At 23.3% G+C, this 14,715-nt stretch overlaps 1 protein-coding gene across 1 annotated transcript; it reads right to left on the bottom strand.

Annotated features, from left to right (window-relative positions):
* Positions 1 to 9,003: 9,003 nt before the first annotated feature.
* LOC122500551 lies at positions 9,004 to 12,550 on the bottom strand. Its single transcript, XM_043609526.1, has 6 exons — positions 12,533 to 12,550; positions 12,122 to 12,402; positions 10,957 to 11,812; positions 10,598 to 10,845; positions 9,693 to 10,076; positions 9,004 to 9,172 (listed from the first exon to the last, which is right to left on the bottom strand). Exons 1-6 carry the CDS (start codon positions 12,548 to 12,550, stop codon positions 9,004 to 9,006), a joined length of 1,956 nt encoding a protein of 651 aa, XP_043465461.1.
* Between the last annotated feature and the right edge of the window lie 2,165 nt (positions 12,551 to 14,715).

Raw genomic sequence — 14,715 nt, forward strand, 5'->3', positions numbered from 1 at the left:
AAACTTGAATAAAATTCGTTGGAAGAATTATTAAATTATTTTTTAAAAATATTCGAAGTTCAATTATTTTCATAAAATTTCGCAAAACAATTCAATTATTTAGAAAAAAAAATAAAATTCAATTATTTTCATAAATAATAAAATTTTCCCAGGAATTCAATTAACTTAAAATAGCATTTTAAAACAAATTTCGAAAAAATAAATTATTTAACAAAATTTTTGTACAATTCTCAACAATAATTCAATTACTTTCACTAATAATAGCATTTTTTATGAAAATTCAATGTTTTATAAAATTTTTTATAAAATTTTAAGCAAAAATTCAATTATTAACATAAATAATAAAACTCATCGAAGAATTTCAATTATTTTTAATTCTTTTTTATATTAATTAATCGAAAAATTCAATTATTTTCAGAAATAAAATGTTTTCCACGCAAGAATTCAATTATTTAAAATTAAATTAAATTTAAAATTATTTAAAATAAAATAAAATTTTTATAATATTTATTGTATTTCTAAAAAATTAATTATTTAAAACAATGTTTATAAAATTCTTATGCAGAATTCAATTATTTTCAAAAATAATAAAATTTTCCACTAAAATTCAATTATTTTTAAATATTTTAATAACATTTTTCGCAATAATTCAATTATTTTCATAAATAATAAAATTCTTCTCAGGAATTCAATTATTTTCATAAATAATAAAATTCATTGCGGGATTTCAATTATTTTTTAAAACAATTCTACAGCAATTGTTCAAAAAATGTAATTTTTCTTAAAGATTTAATTTAAATTTCTCGAAAAAATCAATTATTTAAAAAAATGTTTTTCTAAAATTCTTTGGAAAAATTCAATTATTTACAAAAATATTAGAAATTTTCACAGGAATTCAATTATTTTCAAATATTTTACGAAAATTGTTCGAAAGAAATGAATTAGTTTAAAAACAATTACAATTTTTAAAATAATTCAAGTATTCTTTTAAATAAATAATTTTTTTTTATATAATAAAATATTAATATTAATATTAATATTAATATTATAACTTTTTTTTACATAAATAATTCTTCGAAAGAGTTCAATTATGTCGTAAAATAATTAAAACTTATTCCTTAAAATTCAATTATTTTAAAAAACTCTAATAGAAACGTTCGCAAGAATTCAATTATTTTCATAAATAATAAAATTCTTTTCATAAATTCAATTATTTTTGAAAAATTTAATAAAAATTTTTACAATAATTCAATCAATTTTATAAATAATAAAATTCATCGCAGGATTTCAATTATTTTTAATACAACTTTACAGGAATTGCTCAAAAAATGTAATATTATTCTTAAAAATTTAATTTCAATTCCTCGCAAAACTCAATTATTTAAAAAAATGTTTTTTAAAATTCTTCTGAAGAATTCAATTATTTTCATAAATAATAAAATTCGTCGCAGGATTTTTGTTATTTTTATTAGAATTTTATATAAGTTGTTCGAGAAATGTAATTATTTTTAAAAATTTTATTAAAATTTGTCAAAAGAATTCAATTATTTAAAAATTTTTTGGTAAAATTCTATATGAAAATTCAATTTTAACAAACATTCAATTATTTAATAGATTATTAATTTTTTAATTTGAATAATTGAATTCTTTTAGAATTTCCTAATAAAAATTGATGTAAAAATGAATTAACGAATAATCGTTTTATTATTTATGAAAATAATTGAATTCTTGCGATGAATTTTATTACTTTTTTTTAAATAATTGAATTTTTTTGAGAAATTTTACTATTTGTAAAAATAATTGAATTCTTGAGCAGGATTTTATTAAAATTTCCAAAAATAATTTATTAAATTCTTGTAAAAAAATTAACAGGAATTCAATTATTTTTAAAAATTTTAATAAAATTCTTGGCATAAATTAAAAATAACAAAATTCTTAGCAGATCTTCAATTATTACTTTTAGAAATTTTAATAAAATTTTTCGCAAGAATTTAAATATTTTCGTAAAATAAGGAAAATCTTTGCAGAGATTCAATTATTTTTCAAAAGTCTTAATAAAATTCTTCGCAAGAATTTAATTATTTTCAAAACTATCAGAATTTTAGTTGAAATTCAAACATTTTAAAAAGTTTTTATAAAACTTTTTTTTGGTATAGAAATTCAATTATTTTTAAAAGTAATAAATTTGTTTTTGGAAATTCAATTATTATTTTGAAAAATTCCAATAAAAACATTCGCAAGAATTCAATTATTTTCATAAATAATAAAATTCATCGCAGGATTTTTGTTATTTTTAATAGAATTTTACATAAGTTGTTCGAGAAATGTAATTATTTTTAAAAATTTTATTAAAATTTGTCAAAAGAATTCAATTATTTTAAAATTTGTTGGTAAAATTCTATATGAAAATTCAATTTTAACAAACATTCAATTATTTATTAGATTATTTATTTTTCAATTTGAATAATTGAATTCTTTTAGAATTTTCTAATAAAAATTGATTTAAAAATGAATTAACGAATAATCGTTTTATTATTTATGAAAATAATTAACTTTTTATGAAATATTTAATGGTAATTTAAATTATTACAAAACATGTTTTATTAATAATATTTTCATGTTTTTATGTTTATGTTTTTTATTATTTTTATTATTTTTTTTATTTATTTATTTTTTTTATGTTTTTTTAAGTCTTTATGTTTTTTATGTTTTTTATAATAATGTTTTTTTTCTTCATGTTTTATAATAATATTCTTAAAAGTTATTGAATTTCAAGTGGTTTAAATTTGAATTTTTTTTGAAATCTTAATTCCTATGGAAAAATAATAATGATAAATATTTAAATTTGAAAAAGAAGTCATTGATGTTTTGGAATAATTTTATAATTAAAGGTAAATAGTAAATGGAACATTTTTTTGAGTATCTAATAATTTTGATAGTGAATCAGAATATTCTTTAGGATCAGGAGAAAAGTGAAAGTTGTGTTTGGAAATCAGGGAAAAATAAAATATTTGTGGCAACCATCGCAGGTGGAAAAGTTAACGTTAGACCAACGTTAGTCTAATGTTAGCCTAACGTTAACTTTTCCACCTGGGCACCTGGGCACTGATTCAGCACTGTATGTACAAAAATCAGAATCTTTTTTTTTAAACATCATATTCAGATGTAATAAAATGGTTCTGTTCTTTTAAAAATCAAATGGAGCAATCAATGTCCCGAACATGAGGAGCGAAATGCTTGACAGAAGTCAAAGGCATTTGTGGGCGATGAGTCTATTATTGAAGAGGATGAGTCTAGTCTTCCAATGGTTAATAAACGGAACAGACAATAGGCTTGGGGTTGGTTGATTCAAGAACTTTAACGCTTCGATGGACCAACTCAAGAGAGAGAGAGAGAGAGAGATTCTCTTTTTCCTACTTGTTTTGTTGGCGTTAGTCGGCATTCCCCTTGGCAGGCGTTGACTACTGTTCTTTGGATAATTGAGCCGTCAGCTGCACGATTCTCCAGAGTCATGATAGTGTCCTGATAGTGCAACCCTCCGTATTTTTCTCGACGCTCTCCTTATTTCTATTCTAACGTCAACAAAATTACGTACCTCACATGATATGAGGAATACCATCTCATATTACCTTCTCAACTATTAAGTGCGAGATGGGCTATAGACTATTCTTTAGCTCCAAGACTCTCATTTCTATTATACGAGAGCAATGATGGAAATGAAAATTTATTTCTATCGCAATCCTTAATCATAAGAATCATAGGTATGGGCAATACAATAAGAAATAAACTATCAATTATAAAATTTGTCAAATTTAACAAAACCCTAACATTATCTGCGGATCATGATTATAGTTTTTAACGTTTTTAATAAGGTACAATATTTACGAAAGCTTTTTTGAATTTTCTCTAAGAGAAGTAGCAGATCCTTTTTAAAATTTTCTTCCCAAAAGAAGCATTCAACTACTCTAAATAATTTAATTTCTCAACTGAATTTAAAAAGTTGTACTGATCATCAAAGAGTGGTTAAAATAAGGATTGCCACAGGTCAGGGAAAATAGAATTGGTCAGGGAAATCAGGGAAAAGTCAGGGATTTTTATTAAAGTACTAGAAAGAATTTAATTTGCAGGATTCATAATTAGTTTTATTTATTTTTTAATATATATATTTAATTAATTATTAAAAATCATGGATTTATAGAAGAATTTTATTTAAAAACAAAATAATAAAATTCTTCTCTGAAATTCAATTATTTTCATAAATAATAAGCTATGAAATTGACACAAATTCTAAAGAAAACCAATTTTTTCTTTTTTTGCCATTAATTTTTTTTTAATAACTTAATTCTATTGGAGAACGCTGCCATAAAGTTATATAACTTATTAAAAATCATTTAATGAAGTATTTTTTTTTTAAATTTTAATTTCAATTTTAATTTCAATTCTGTTGAAATTAGTTTCAATTTTAAAAGTTTTAATGCAATTCTCTGAAAAAATTCAATTTTTTTAAATAAATATAAAAATTCCTTCTACAAAATCAATTATTTTCAAAAATATTTTTAAAAAATTATCCTCAACATTTTAATTATTTTGATAAATATCGAAATTCTTCCAAGAAATTCAATTATTTTCGAGAATTTTAATAAAATTTTCCGCAAAATTCAATTATTTTCAAAAATAAAACAATATTCATCAGAAGAATTCAATTATTTTCAAAAATAATAAGCAATATTCATCAGAAGAATTCAATTATTTTCAAAATTATAATGAAATTCTTCGGAGATATTCAATTATTTTTAAAAAATCTAAAAAAAAAATTGAAGGTCAACATTTCAATTATCTTTTTATAAATGAATAATATAATTCTTCGACAAAATTAAATTATTTTTAAGCATTTTTTAAAAATGTCTCACCAAAATTTCAATTATCTTTAAAAATAATAAAATTCTTCTCCAAAATTCAATTATTTTCATGAATAATAAAAATTTTACAGCTAAATTAAATTATTTACAAATTTTTTCTAAATTTCTTCGCAATAATTCATAATTATATTTTCATAAATAATACAAATTTTTACAGAGATTCAATTATTTTCATTTTTAATAAAACACATAATAGAATTTCAATTATTTTTAATACAATTTTAATTGAATTCCTCGAAAAATAATTATTCTTGAAATTTTTATTAAAATTCGTTTAATTTTTTTTTATTAAAATTTCAATTATTTCAAAATTTGTTGATAATATTCTTTATAAGAATTCAATTTCGAGAAAAATTTAGATATTTATTCAATAATTTCTTTATTTTTTATTTAAATAATTGAATTTTCGTTGAATTTTTTAATAAAAATTGTTTTCAAAATGAATTTCAGTTAAAATTTTAAATAATAATCGAATTTTAAAAGCATTATAGCGTGAATTTTTAAAAATAATTGCATTTTGAAGAAGTGTTATTATTTTTAAAAATTATTTTAAGTTTCTATGTTCTAAATATTTAATTGAAGAATTTCTGAATAATCAAATTTTACACGGAGAGACCCACATTCGTAAAAATTACTAAAAACGGTTGCAATGACCGGAAATAAGGGGACTTTTAGCATAATATACTACAGAATTAGATAAATTTACAAAAGAAATAGATAAATTTGCTACATTGAAATAGCAAGTTTTAATATTTTGTGTAAGAGTTGTAAATGTAGCGAAAATTGATTATAGTTTTCTCTAATTTAATTAGACAAAATCTGACAAATGAAAACATTTTCCACTAAAATCTTCTATCCACTGTAGTAATTTTTGGTGAGCAAGTGTGGCTAGCGAGTGCAGTCATATGGCGCCTGTATTTCTATTGGTTGCTAACCTCGTCAATCTCCGTAAATGAGCCGATGCCTTCCGATCATTGACAGTGACTATGTTTCGCGTATGTAAAATAAATTTGGATATTATCTACAATAATTAAATATAAAGTGAAACGTAGGTCGTTCGGTATCTCAGAAATTGACCATTATAAATTAATAAATTTTGCATTTATTCCTGTCCCAAGAAGTATGTCTTATAATAAGTTGTTAAAAGTAAACTGCTTTCTCGTAAGTGCTGTAAATTTTCATCATTCAATATATAAGGAAACAAAGATGTATACTTTCAGTGAAATTCGTTGTCGTGCGTGCAGTTGTGTATTAGTGTATTAATTAACCGCGTCTATACATATAAGTGAAATAAACATGTGTGTGTCTTCAAATATTTATCCAAAAACAAATATATAAGTGTGTGAGTGTGTGTGTCTGTGTATGTAAAAATCCTTCCAGTTTACCTCCACTAGTCAAGAATTGACGGGAAACCGGCGACAAAAATCCGTATTTTTTCTTTTCACTCTTTCTTTCTGCATTTACAACGACTATAGTAATTTTACGTACACAATGTTTCTGAGTTTTACTACAGTTGTTTGGAACTATTGGACGAAATAGTAAGAAACTTTGCTAATTTGGTGAACATTTGTCGGGATTAGTGACTTAGTGTAGAAAATAGTAAAAAATACAAAAAGTCCCCTTATTTCCGGTGGTTGCAATGTGAATATAGTAAATTCTAGTGTGATTTTATACAAAAATTAGTAATCTCGGTCTCTCCGTGTAGTAAAATTGAATTGTAAACAAATGGATTTGAAAATTCTCTAGAAACTTTTGCCAAAATTATTGATAATTGTTTATTTATTTCTATCGAAGAATTTTAATAAAACTTTTTTAATTAATTACATTTTTCGAAGAATTTACTTCAAATTGTATTAAAAATAATTGAAATCGTGTGAAAAATTTTATAAAAATCTTTTTAAATAATTGATTTTCTTCGAAAATTGTTATGAAAATTTTGCAAAAGAATTCAATTATAGCTTGATAAACAACAAAATCGCATAAATTCTTCCCATAAAATCAATTATTCTAAAAGGAATTTTAATAAAATTCTTTTCCAAAATTCAATTATTTTGATAAATATCAAAATTCATCACAAGAATTCAATTCTTTTGAAAAGTTATAAAATATTTTGCAGAAATTAAATTATTTTCAAAATTTTTTAAAAATTCTCGTCAAGAATTAAATTATCTTTATAAATAGATAGGGAAATTCTTCTCAAGAATTAAATTATTAAATTATTGTCAAAAATTTTTTAAAAATTCTTCTCAAGAAGTCAATTATTTTCAAAAATTTTAATAAAATTCTTCTCATTAATTCAATTGTTTTCGATAATTATTATTTAAATTCTTCTCAGGAATTTAATTATTTTCAAAAAAATTTAATAAAATTCTTCAAAAAGTTTTCAATTATTTTCAAAAATTGTTATAAAATATTCTTTAATACAATAAATTTCATTAAAATTTTAATTAAATTCCTTAAAAGAAATTAAATATTTCCAAAAGTTGTTAATACAATTCTTCGTAAAAATTAAATTTTAAGAAACATCCAATATTATTTATTTTTGTATTTAAATAATTGATTTCTCGTAGAATTAAATTATTATTTTTCCTACTTTTAACTAATAATTCTGTAGAATTATTTTTCTTGGAAAAGTTTAATTGAATAATAGTTGATGTTATTGATTTAAAGTAGAACTTTATTTAAAAATTCTAGAAAATGTTAATTGAATTGAAATGATAGAAATAATTTTGAAGAAATTACAGTAACAATATTCTTATAATAATAAAATAATTATTTTGTCAGTCGGTCATTTTTAATTATTATAAAACATAAAGAAATGGATTACTCCAATTCGAAGACTCGAAGTGATCCATTTCTTTGTTTTATAATAATATTCTTATGAGTTTAATTTGAAAAGGTTTGAATTTGAAATTTTTGAACATCTTAATTCCAATGAAAAAGAAATGATGAAATATTTATTTTAAATAAAACTATTAATGTTTTGGAATAATTTTACTTTTGAAGAAATTTGTAAATAAATTTAATAGAATAGTTTTTTGAGTATCTAATAAGAGAGTGAATCAGAATATTCTTTAGGGTCAGGAAAAAAGTCATAGTTGTATTTGGAAATCAGGGAAAAGTGAGGGAAAAATAAAGTTAAATTTTTGTGGCAACCCTGTATAAATAAATTATATTTTTATCTTTATTTAACCAATTTTTATGGTCCCCTAAAAGTGTCCCCTATTTTTAAATTTTCAGTCCCCTATTTCCCCTAAAATACCTTTTAGGGACACTGTGAAGCCTGTCTTTTGTAACAGATGATAGAAGTTAAAATTTTCAAAAAGGGAGATACAGTTAATATCATACACATTTTTTTTTTGAGTAAAAAACTTATTCGGAATTTATATATCTACCTATAGCGAAAATTAGAGCACATCCGCACGCATAAACCCATATATAGAACTGCATTTATACAGTTTGAATGTGTGCGTACATATATACCCGTAGGTTATATCCGTGGAATCAGCGGCAGATTATTCTATTACAGAGTATCAACATAGACTTTGTTTGTTTTAGAAACACAGACCAGCCACATTGTTTCAAAAGGATAAAGAATTTAGAGATAAAGATAATTAAAAATCTCTGAGCCACTTTTCAGAGTAACCCTTTATTACTTTCACTTTCTTTAATATTTACCTATAATTATCTATATTCATATATAAGCAATATGTATTTTAAATATATATTTAATTTTATAATTATAAATTTTATAATTATTTAAATTCACCTTTATAATTATGCAAAAATTTACATGTCTTAAAAATACCATAGAAAAAAGTTTTTTAAAATATTTTGCGATTTTAATATGCACAAAAGTTTGAGATTTTTTAAAGATTATGACGCTCTTGAAATATTCTCACAAAATGTTTGGAAGCTTATTATTTTTTTAAAGAAATTTCTCAATAAAAGCATAATTTAGTGCGTCAGTTGCTTTTTCAAGCATTTGTTAGTAAATGATGCTAATGATTTGATTGTAAATGATGTTAAATGTTAAAAAAATCAAAAGTTGAATAATTGTTAAAATTTATTTTAATATAAAAACTTAAAAATAACCGAGTGTCTTGAATGTGATTCCCAAATCCAATAATGAGACTTGGTGAATTGAAGGCTTCACGTTATTTCCAGCGAGAATCGCTGTAATTTTATAAACACTTTGGTTGCTATACGCGGCTTCGGACGCCGAGATTGCCTTTTTGCATGGCTTCGTCTGCCTTTGGGAAAATAATTACAAAATCGCTGGTATACGATGCAGCATCCTTAAAGTCCCTCAATTTAAAGAATATAAAGACACCAAAGTTTTAATTAATTTTCCGCAAGTGCAACATAAAAGGCACAAACATTCATTATTCTACAGGAAGAAATTCACAAATACATCTTTTCAAAAAAGATGCGGTAAAAAAATATTTATTAAATAAAAAAAGCAACTAATAAATATGCTTTTCATTACTTTATTTGAACTGTAAGAAAAAATTTTTAAACTCTCAAATATATATTGATGCAAATAATCGCATAGTAGAACAAATTTTTATTTGTACTAAAAATTTATTAGTTTGTCCAAATTAAAATCTTTCATAAATGCACAATTAATCTGTAGGACAATTTTTTCTGTCACCTTTTTTAATTTCTTTTGCACTTGATAACTTTTCAAAATTCTTAGTTCCAGAGCAGACAATATTTTCGTGATCGAGAATAGTGAAAATTTTAATAGGGTTCAATGCAAATTGATTATACTGAACTGAATCGATTAACAGTAGTAAATTTTTCATAAATTTATGAAAATAAGTTGTTCTCAATAAACAAGCAGTGCCTTTTCCAGAATTTTTCGATCGAACATCAAAAATATAATAAGATGCATAGTCTTTAAAAAATCCCAGACATGAATTTTTACAGGTTAAAATAGCAAAATTATGTTTTAAAAAGCATTTTTCAACGGCAGTTTTAAGACATTTGGTATATTTATTGTGAAGATGGCCATGAGATGCTGGAAATATTTTCAGTTGAAATGCAAAATTTGCAATTTTAAATTCTTCGGTTAATTGATTAATTGTTGCAGTATTTAATGTTTCTATTGTTTCGTGGTTTAGTTTTTCTTCTTGGTTATTAGACGTATAATAGCTGTGAAGTTAAGGACAAATGTATTATTAATTATTCTATGTTTATTTTTATTTAATAATAGTTATTATCGTATCAAGGGCGCAAAATAGGTGATTGCGACGATGGCGAGGTCCCGAAATCTCGCCAAAGTCGTAATCACCTTTGCGCCCATGTTGCGAACATAATTTTTTGTCCTAACTGCATGAAAAGTATGGCATTGAGGGCACGAGCGAAGTGGGCGCAAAAGTACTTTTGCGCCCGCTTGTGTGACGTCAGCGGGCGTAAAAGAACTTTTGCGCCCGCTTCCCCAACCCCGGGCGAGAATCAGTTACTTTGCGCCCACTTTAAGTGCCCGAAATGACATACTTTTCGTGCAGGTAGGACAAAAAAGATGTTACAGGTGTTGATCAGTGAATTCATATTTAGTGAAAAGATGTTAAAAACCTTTTAATTCTATATTCGATAGAATAGAAACAAATTTTCTTCGTGTAATAATAATATTGTAATAATTAACTTTGATATACAATTATTACAATACTCACATGCGGCCAAAAAACAAAATAGCATTTAAAGTTTGAGGTGTCCAGAATTCTGGTGAAATTAGTCTTGTCATACCAGCACAAATAACATAACAAGCATAAAAATATTTCTCTTGATTTTGTTGTGGAAAAATTTCATTTGAAATATTGGTGTGCATGGAAAAAAGAGTATCCTCTTCCTCTACTTGATATTGCTTCCATAAAAAATTTTCATTCAGTTTCTTCTTTTTAATGTTATTTTCCTGTTTTATCTGTGAAGAAAACAAACAGTTCGTCGGTACATAATTTTGAAAATATTTTTGGGTTTATTTTACGATATTTCGAAGGCTTTAACTACATTTAAGTTAGTTTAACTATTCTACCTCAGAAGGATGTAATGTTTCTTCTGATTTTCCTTCATCATCAATACAAGAATCATTAAACTCAAAGTCGCAATCCTCATTATTTATTTTTCTGTCATGTGCTAACAATTGAAATTTGTCAACTAAACTTGGACACAATTTTTTATTATGAACTTTAGGAACATTATGAACTTTGCAACAATAGAAGTTCATTTTAAACAACTGAATCGTGAAAGTATTTGCAGATTTTGAATCTTCATTCTTAATTTCGGTTTGATTAGTTCCCCCCATTTTATTATTTTTTAAATCGTCATTGTGAATTATTTGAACAGTACTCAAGAGAACTATCAAGTAACGTTTCAACGAATCCATCGAACAAAATTTCATAATACAATTATATCCACAATCATCAAAAAATCCGTACTCATTGCATCTGTACGGATTGTAAAGATACCAAAAGTATCCTTCTCTCCAGAAAGCTAGGGAAAATTCTCCTGTTTTAAGAATACAATTCATATGTGACAGAAGATCTATTGCATCGAGCCATTCTTCCATTAACTTGTGGGTAGAATTACGATTTGCGAATTTTTTTAGATTTGAAGCTTTCTTTAAACCCAATGTTTCTGGGATGTGCATCAGTTCATTTCGATTTAATTGCTTTCTGGTGAAAGATTTCAAATAATTGAATGGTGTCGATGAGTCAGCAATTGAATTCAGTTCATCCACTAATTCGAGTTCGATATTATACTTGTAATTGTTAATTACAACATCATTTAGTCTCTGTCTCTTTTTTACATTAATCGAGCCGGTGTGAATAAAAAGAATCCAGGCGTGATCGTAAATATAATCAACATTTCCACTCCATGCATATTTGTATCTAATGTGAGAGAAACTTTTTTGTCATACAGTCGAACCTGTCTGAATGCAACCATTTAAACAAAAAATTAATTAAATTGTTTGACATTTAAAAATGTCCACAAAGAATTATTTTCTAGTTAAAATTATTAAAGATTGTAAAATATTATCTAAACATTACAAAATTAGGTATAAATAATTTTGTAAGGATTGTAAAATTTATTTAGTGATAAAATTCGAAAAAAATTGCATTCCGATAGGTTCGACTGTATTACCAAAATATATTTGCGGAAAATAAATAAAAAAAAACTTGAGAACTTATTTATTTCACCTCAACTGTGTTTTAGCCAATAATGCAGTTATAGCTTGATAGAAACAAAATTTCCAACTTTTTTGTTTTGTTCTCTGAGATGATAGTTCTGAGAGATGCATCCCTCTAAAGCCTCTAAGGCATACATTTAAATTCACAATTTTCTCTTTTTTCTTTGAAGGAAACTCAAACTTTAAATAATCACCATTCACCAATCCTGCATTCAAACCAGCAGCATGGTCAACGAATAAATAACTGTCGTGCTTGAAACAATTGTTTGGAATTCTTGGACAACCTAATTCCTGTTAAATTACATTTTTTTTCTTAGTCAAAATTTATAATTTACATATTGTAATTTATAAATATTGTCATATAAACTATGTTATATAAATTATAATTTATAGTCACAATTACCGCGTTTCTATAAATTACCTGCAATTTTAAACACATTCGGCAACATATTTTAATGTCTTTATTGTATTTATGTTTGTGCTTAATATTTAAGGTATCCTGTTGACTAGAATTGTTAATTAATTTTTTTAACTCAGGCTGAATCTTTTTATTTAACAGCAGTCCAGGAAATTTTTGTGGTATCTTAAAAGTTCTTTTATTTAATTTATTCTTTTGGTTCAGATGACAATCATCTAAAAATCTAGAATCGTTTCTGTAAAATATTCGCCAGTTACTATTAAGATACTTCCGAATACACTGGGTTAACTTGACCCAAACTTTAGTTTAATAGAACTTTAGTCAATTTAAAAAAAAATTATTATTTTCCTTTAAACTTTCCTTAGTAAAATTGTTTTATTTAAAAAAAAATTAAAAAATATTAAAATGATCTAAAAATTACTTAATAAATAGTAGTTATGTATGGAAATTTACCAAAATCAGCAAAATTTTTGTTATTATAAATTAAAAATGAGAAATTAGTTTGTTTTTTAATAGAGACGAGGGTAAATTTTTTTTTAATTCTTTAAAAAAAAAACGTTTCTAATAATAATAAAAGTACTTGTAAATTTTGTATTCATTAAATTTAAATTACACGAAATAATTTTCAATTTAGCAGTATTTTGCCTTTAAATAGTTAAGTGTAGAAATATTAAAAAATAGAAACTGATTTTACTCACTTTATGAACGATGTATCATCAGTATAGGACCAATTATCTAAACAAAACATTTTTCTTTTATTCTATTTAATTCTTTTCGTCGTTTTCTCTTAATTTTTTTATTTATTTCTTAACCTTCAATCACGTGTGAATTTTGCATTTTTTTTTTGTTTTCATTTAACTTTGACATTTTGATTATTATTTTATTATTATTTTTTTAAGAAATAAATTTACTTTTTTAATTTTTTAAAAGGTTATATTAGTTGTATACAAAAAATTTTACTACATTCAAGAGTTAAAAAAAAGTGATGATGGTATAAAATTGTCAAATGTCAGTTAATGTCAGTTTATTCGTAACAAAGAAATGAATATAAACAATGATATTACAAAAAAGTGGGGGCGCATAATTTCACCCAAATTAGCGGATTTATTGTCTAAAAAAAGTCATTTATGCAAAATTTAACATTTAGCCCCAGTCTCCCCTATACTTCTTCGGAAGAATTCAATTATTTTTCCAAATAGTAAAATTTTTTGTAAAAATTCAATTATTTAAAAAAAAATTTTTATAAAATTTCACGAAAGAATTCAATTATTTTCCAAAAATTTTAATAAATCCTTCAAAACAATTCAATCGTTTTTATAAATAGTAAAATTCTTTGTAGGAATTCAATTACTTTCAAAACAATTTTATAAAAATTCTTCGGAATAATTCAATTTTTATATAATTTTTTATTATATTTCTAATAAATTCAATTATTTTCTAAAATCTTAATAAATTCTTTGAAACAATTCAGTTTATTTTATTTATTTATTTTATTTATTACATTTCTCTGCAGTCCATTTTGGTAGATAATTAAATTAAAGCCATAACTGTCTTATAAAATATGTTATGCAAATTACAAAATTTTTTATTTTCAAATATAAATTTTTTAAATAATTTCATAATCGAAATTTAAAAAATCCACTTCTTAAGTGCAAAATTCAATTATTTCCTGAAAATTTTAATAAATTTTTCGAAACAATTCAATTATTTTTTAAAATACTCAAATTCTTCGCGCAAGAATTCAATTATTACTTCCTCATAGAGGAAGTATTTTTATACAAATATTAAAATTCTTTGCAGGAATTCAATTATTTTCAAAACAATTTTAATTGAATTCCTCGGCAGAATTAAAATATTTTTAAACATTTCCATAAAATTCAAATTATTTGCTAAAATTGTAAATAAATTCTTTGAAACAATTCAATTATTTTTATAAATACCAAAATTCTTTGCAGGAATTAAATTATTTTTAATCCAATTTAAGTAAAATTACACGAAAGAATTTAATTATTTTCAAAAATTTCCAAAAAATTCAATTTCAACAAGAATTTAAAATTCTCTAAAAATAATTCAATTATTCTCAAAATATTAAAAAAAATTCTATATGAAAATTAAATTAATTTCAATGCAATTTTTAAATATAAAAAAAATTGAAAGAATTCAATTATTTTCAAAAAATAATAAAA

This window comes from Leptopilina heterotoma, unplaced genomic scaffold (assembly GCF_015476425.1).
Source record: "Leptopilina heterotoma isolate Lh14 unplaced genomic scaffold, ASM1547642v1 Lhet_101, whole genome shotgun sequence".
Classification (NCBI taxonomy): Eukaryota; Metazoa; Arthropoda; class Insecta; order Hymenoptera; family Figitidae; genus Leptopilina; species Leptopilina heterotoma.

Excerpts from the sequence above, each read along its gene's own strand:
- LOC122500551 (XM_043609526.1), bottom strand. Across the intron at positions 11,813-12,121 it reads TTGGCTAAAACACAGTTGAG|ATACAAATATGCATGGAGTG; the intron begins GTGAAATAAATA and ends CTCTCACATTAG. Across the intron at positions 10,846-10,956 it reads AAACATTACATCCTTCTGAG|ATAAAACAGGAAAATAACAT; the intron begins GTAGAATAGTTA and ends TTTTCTTCACAG.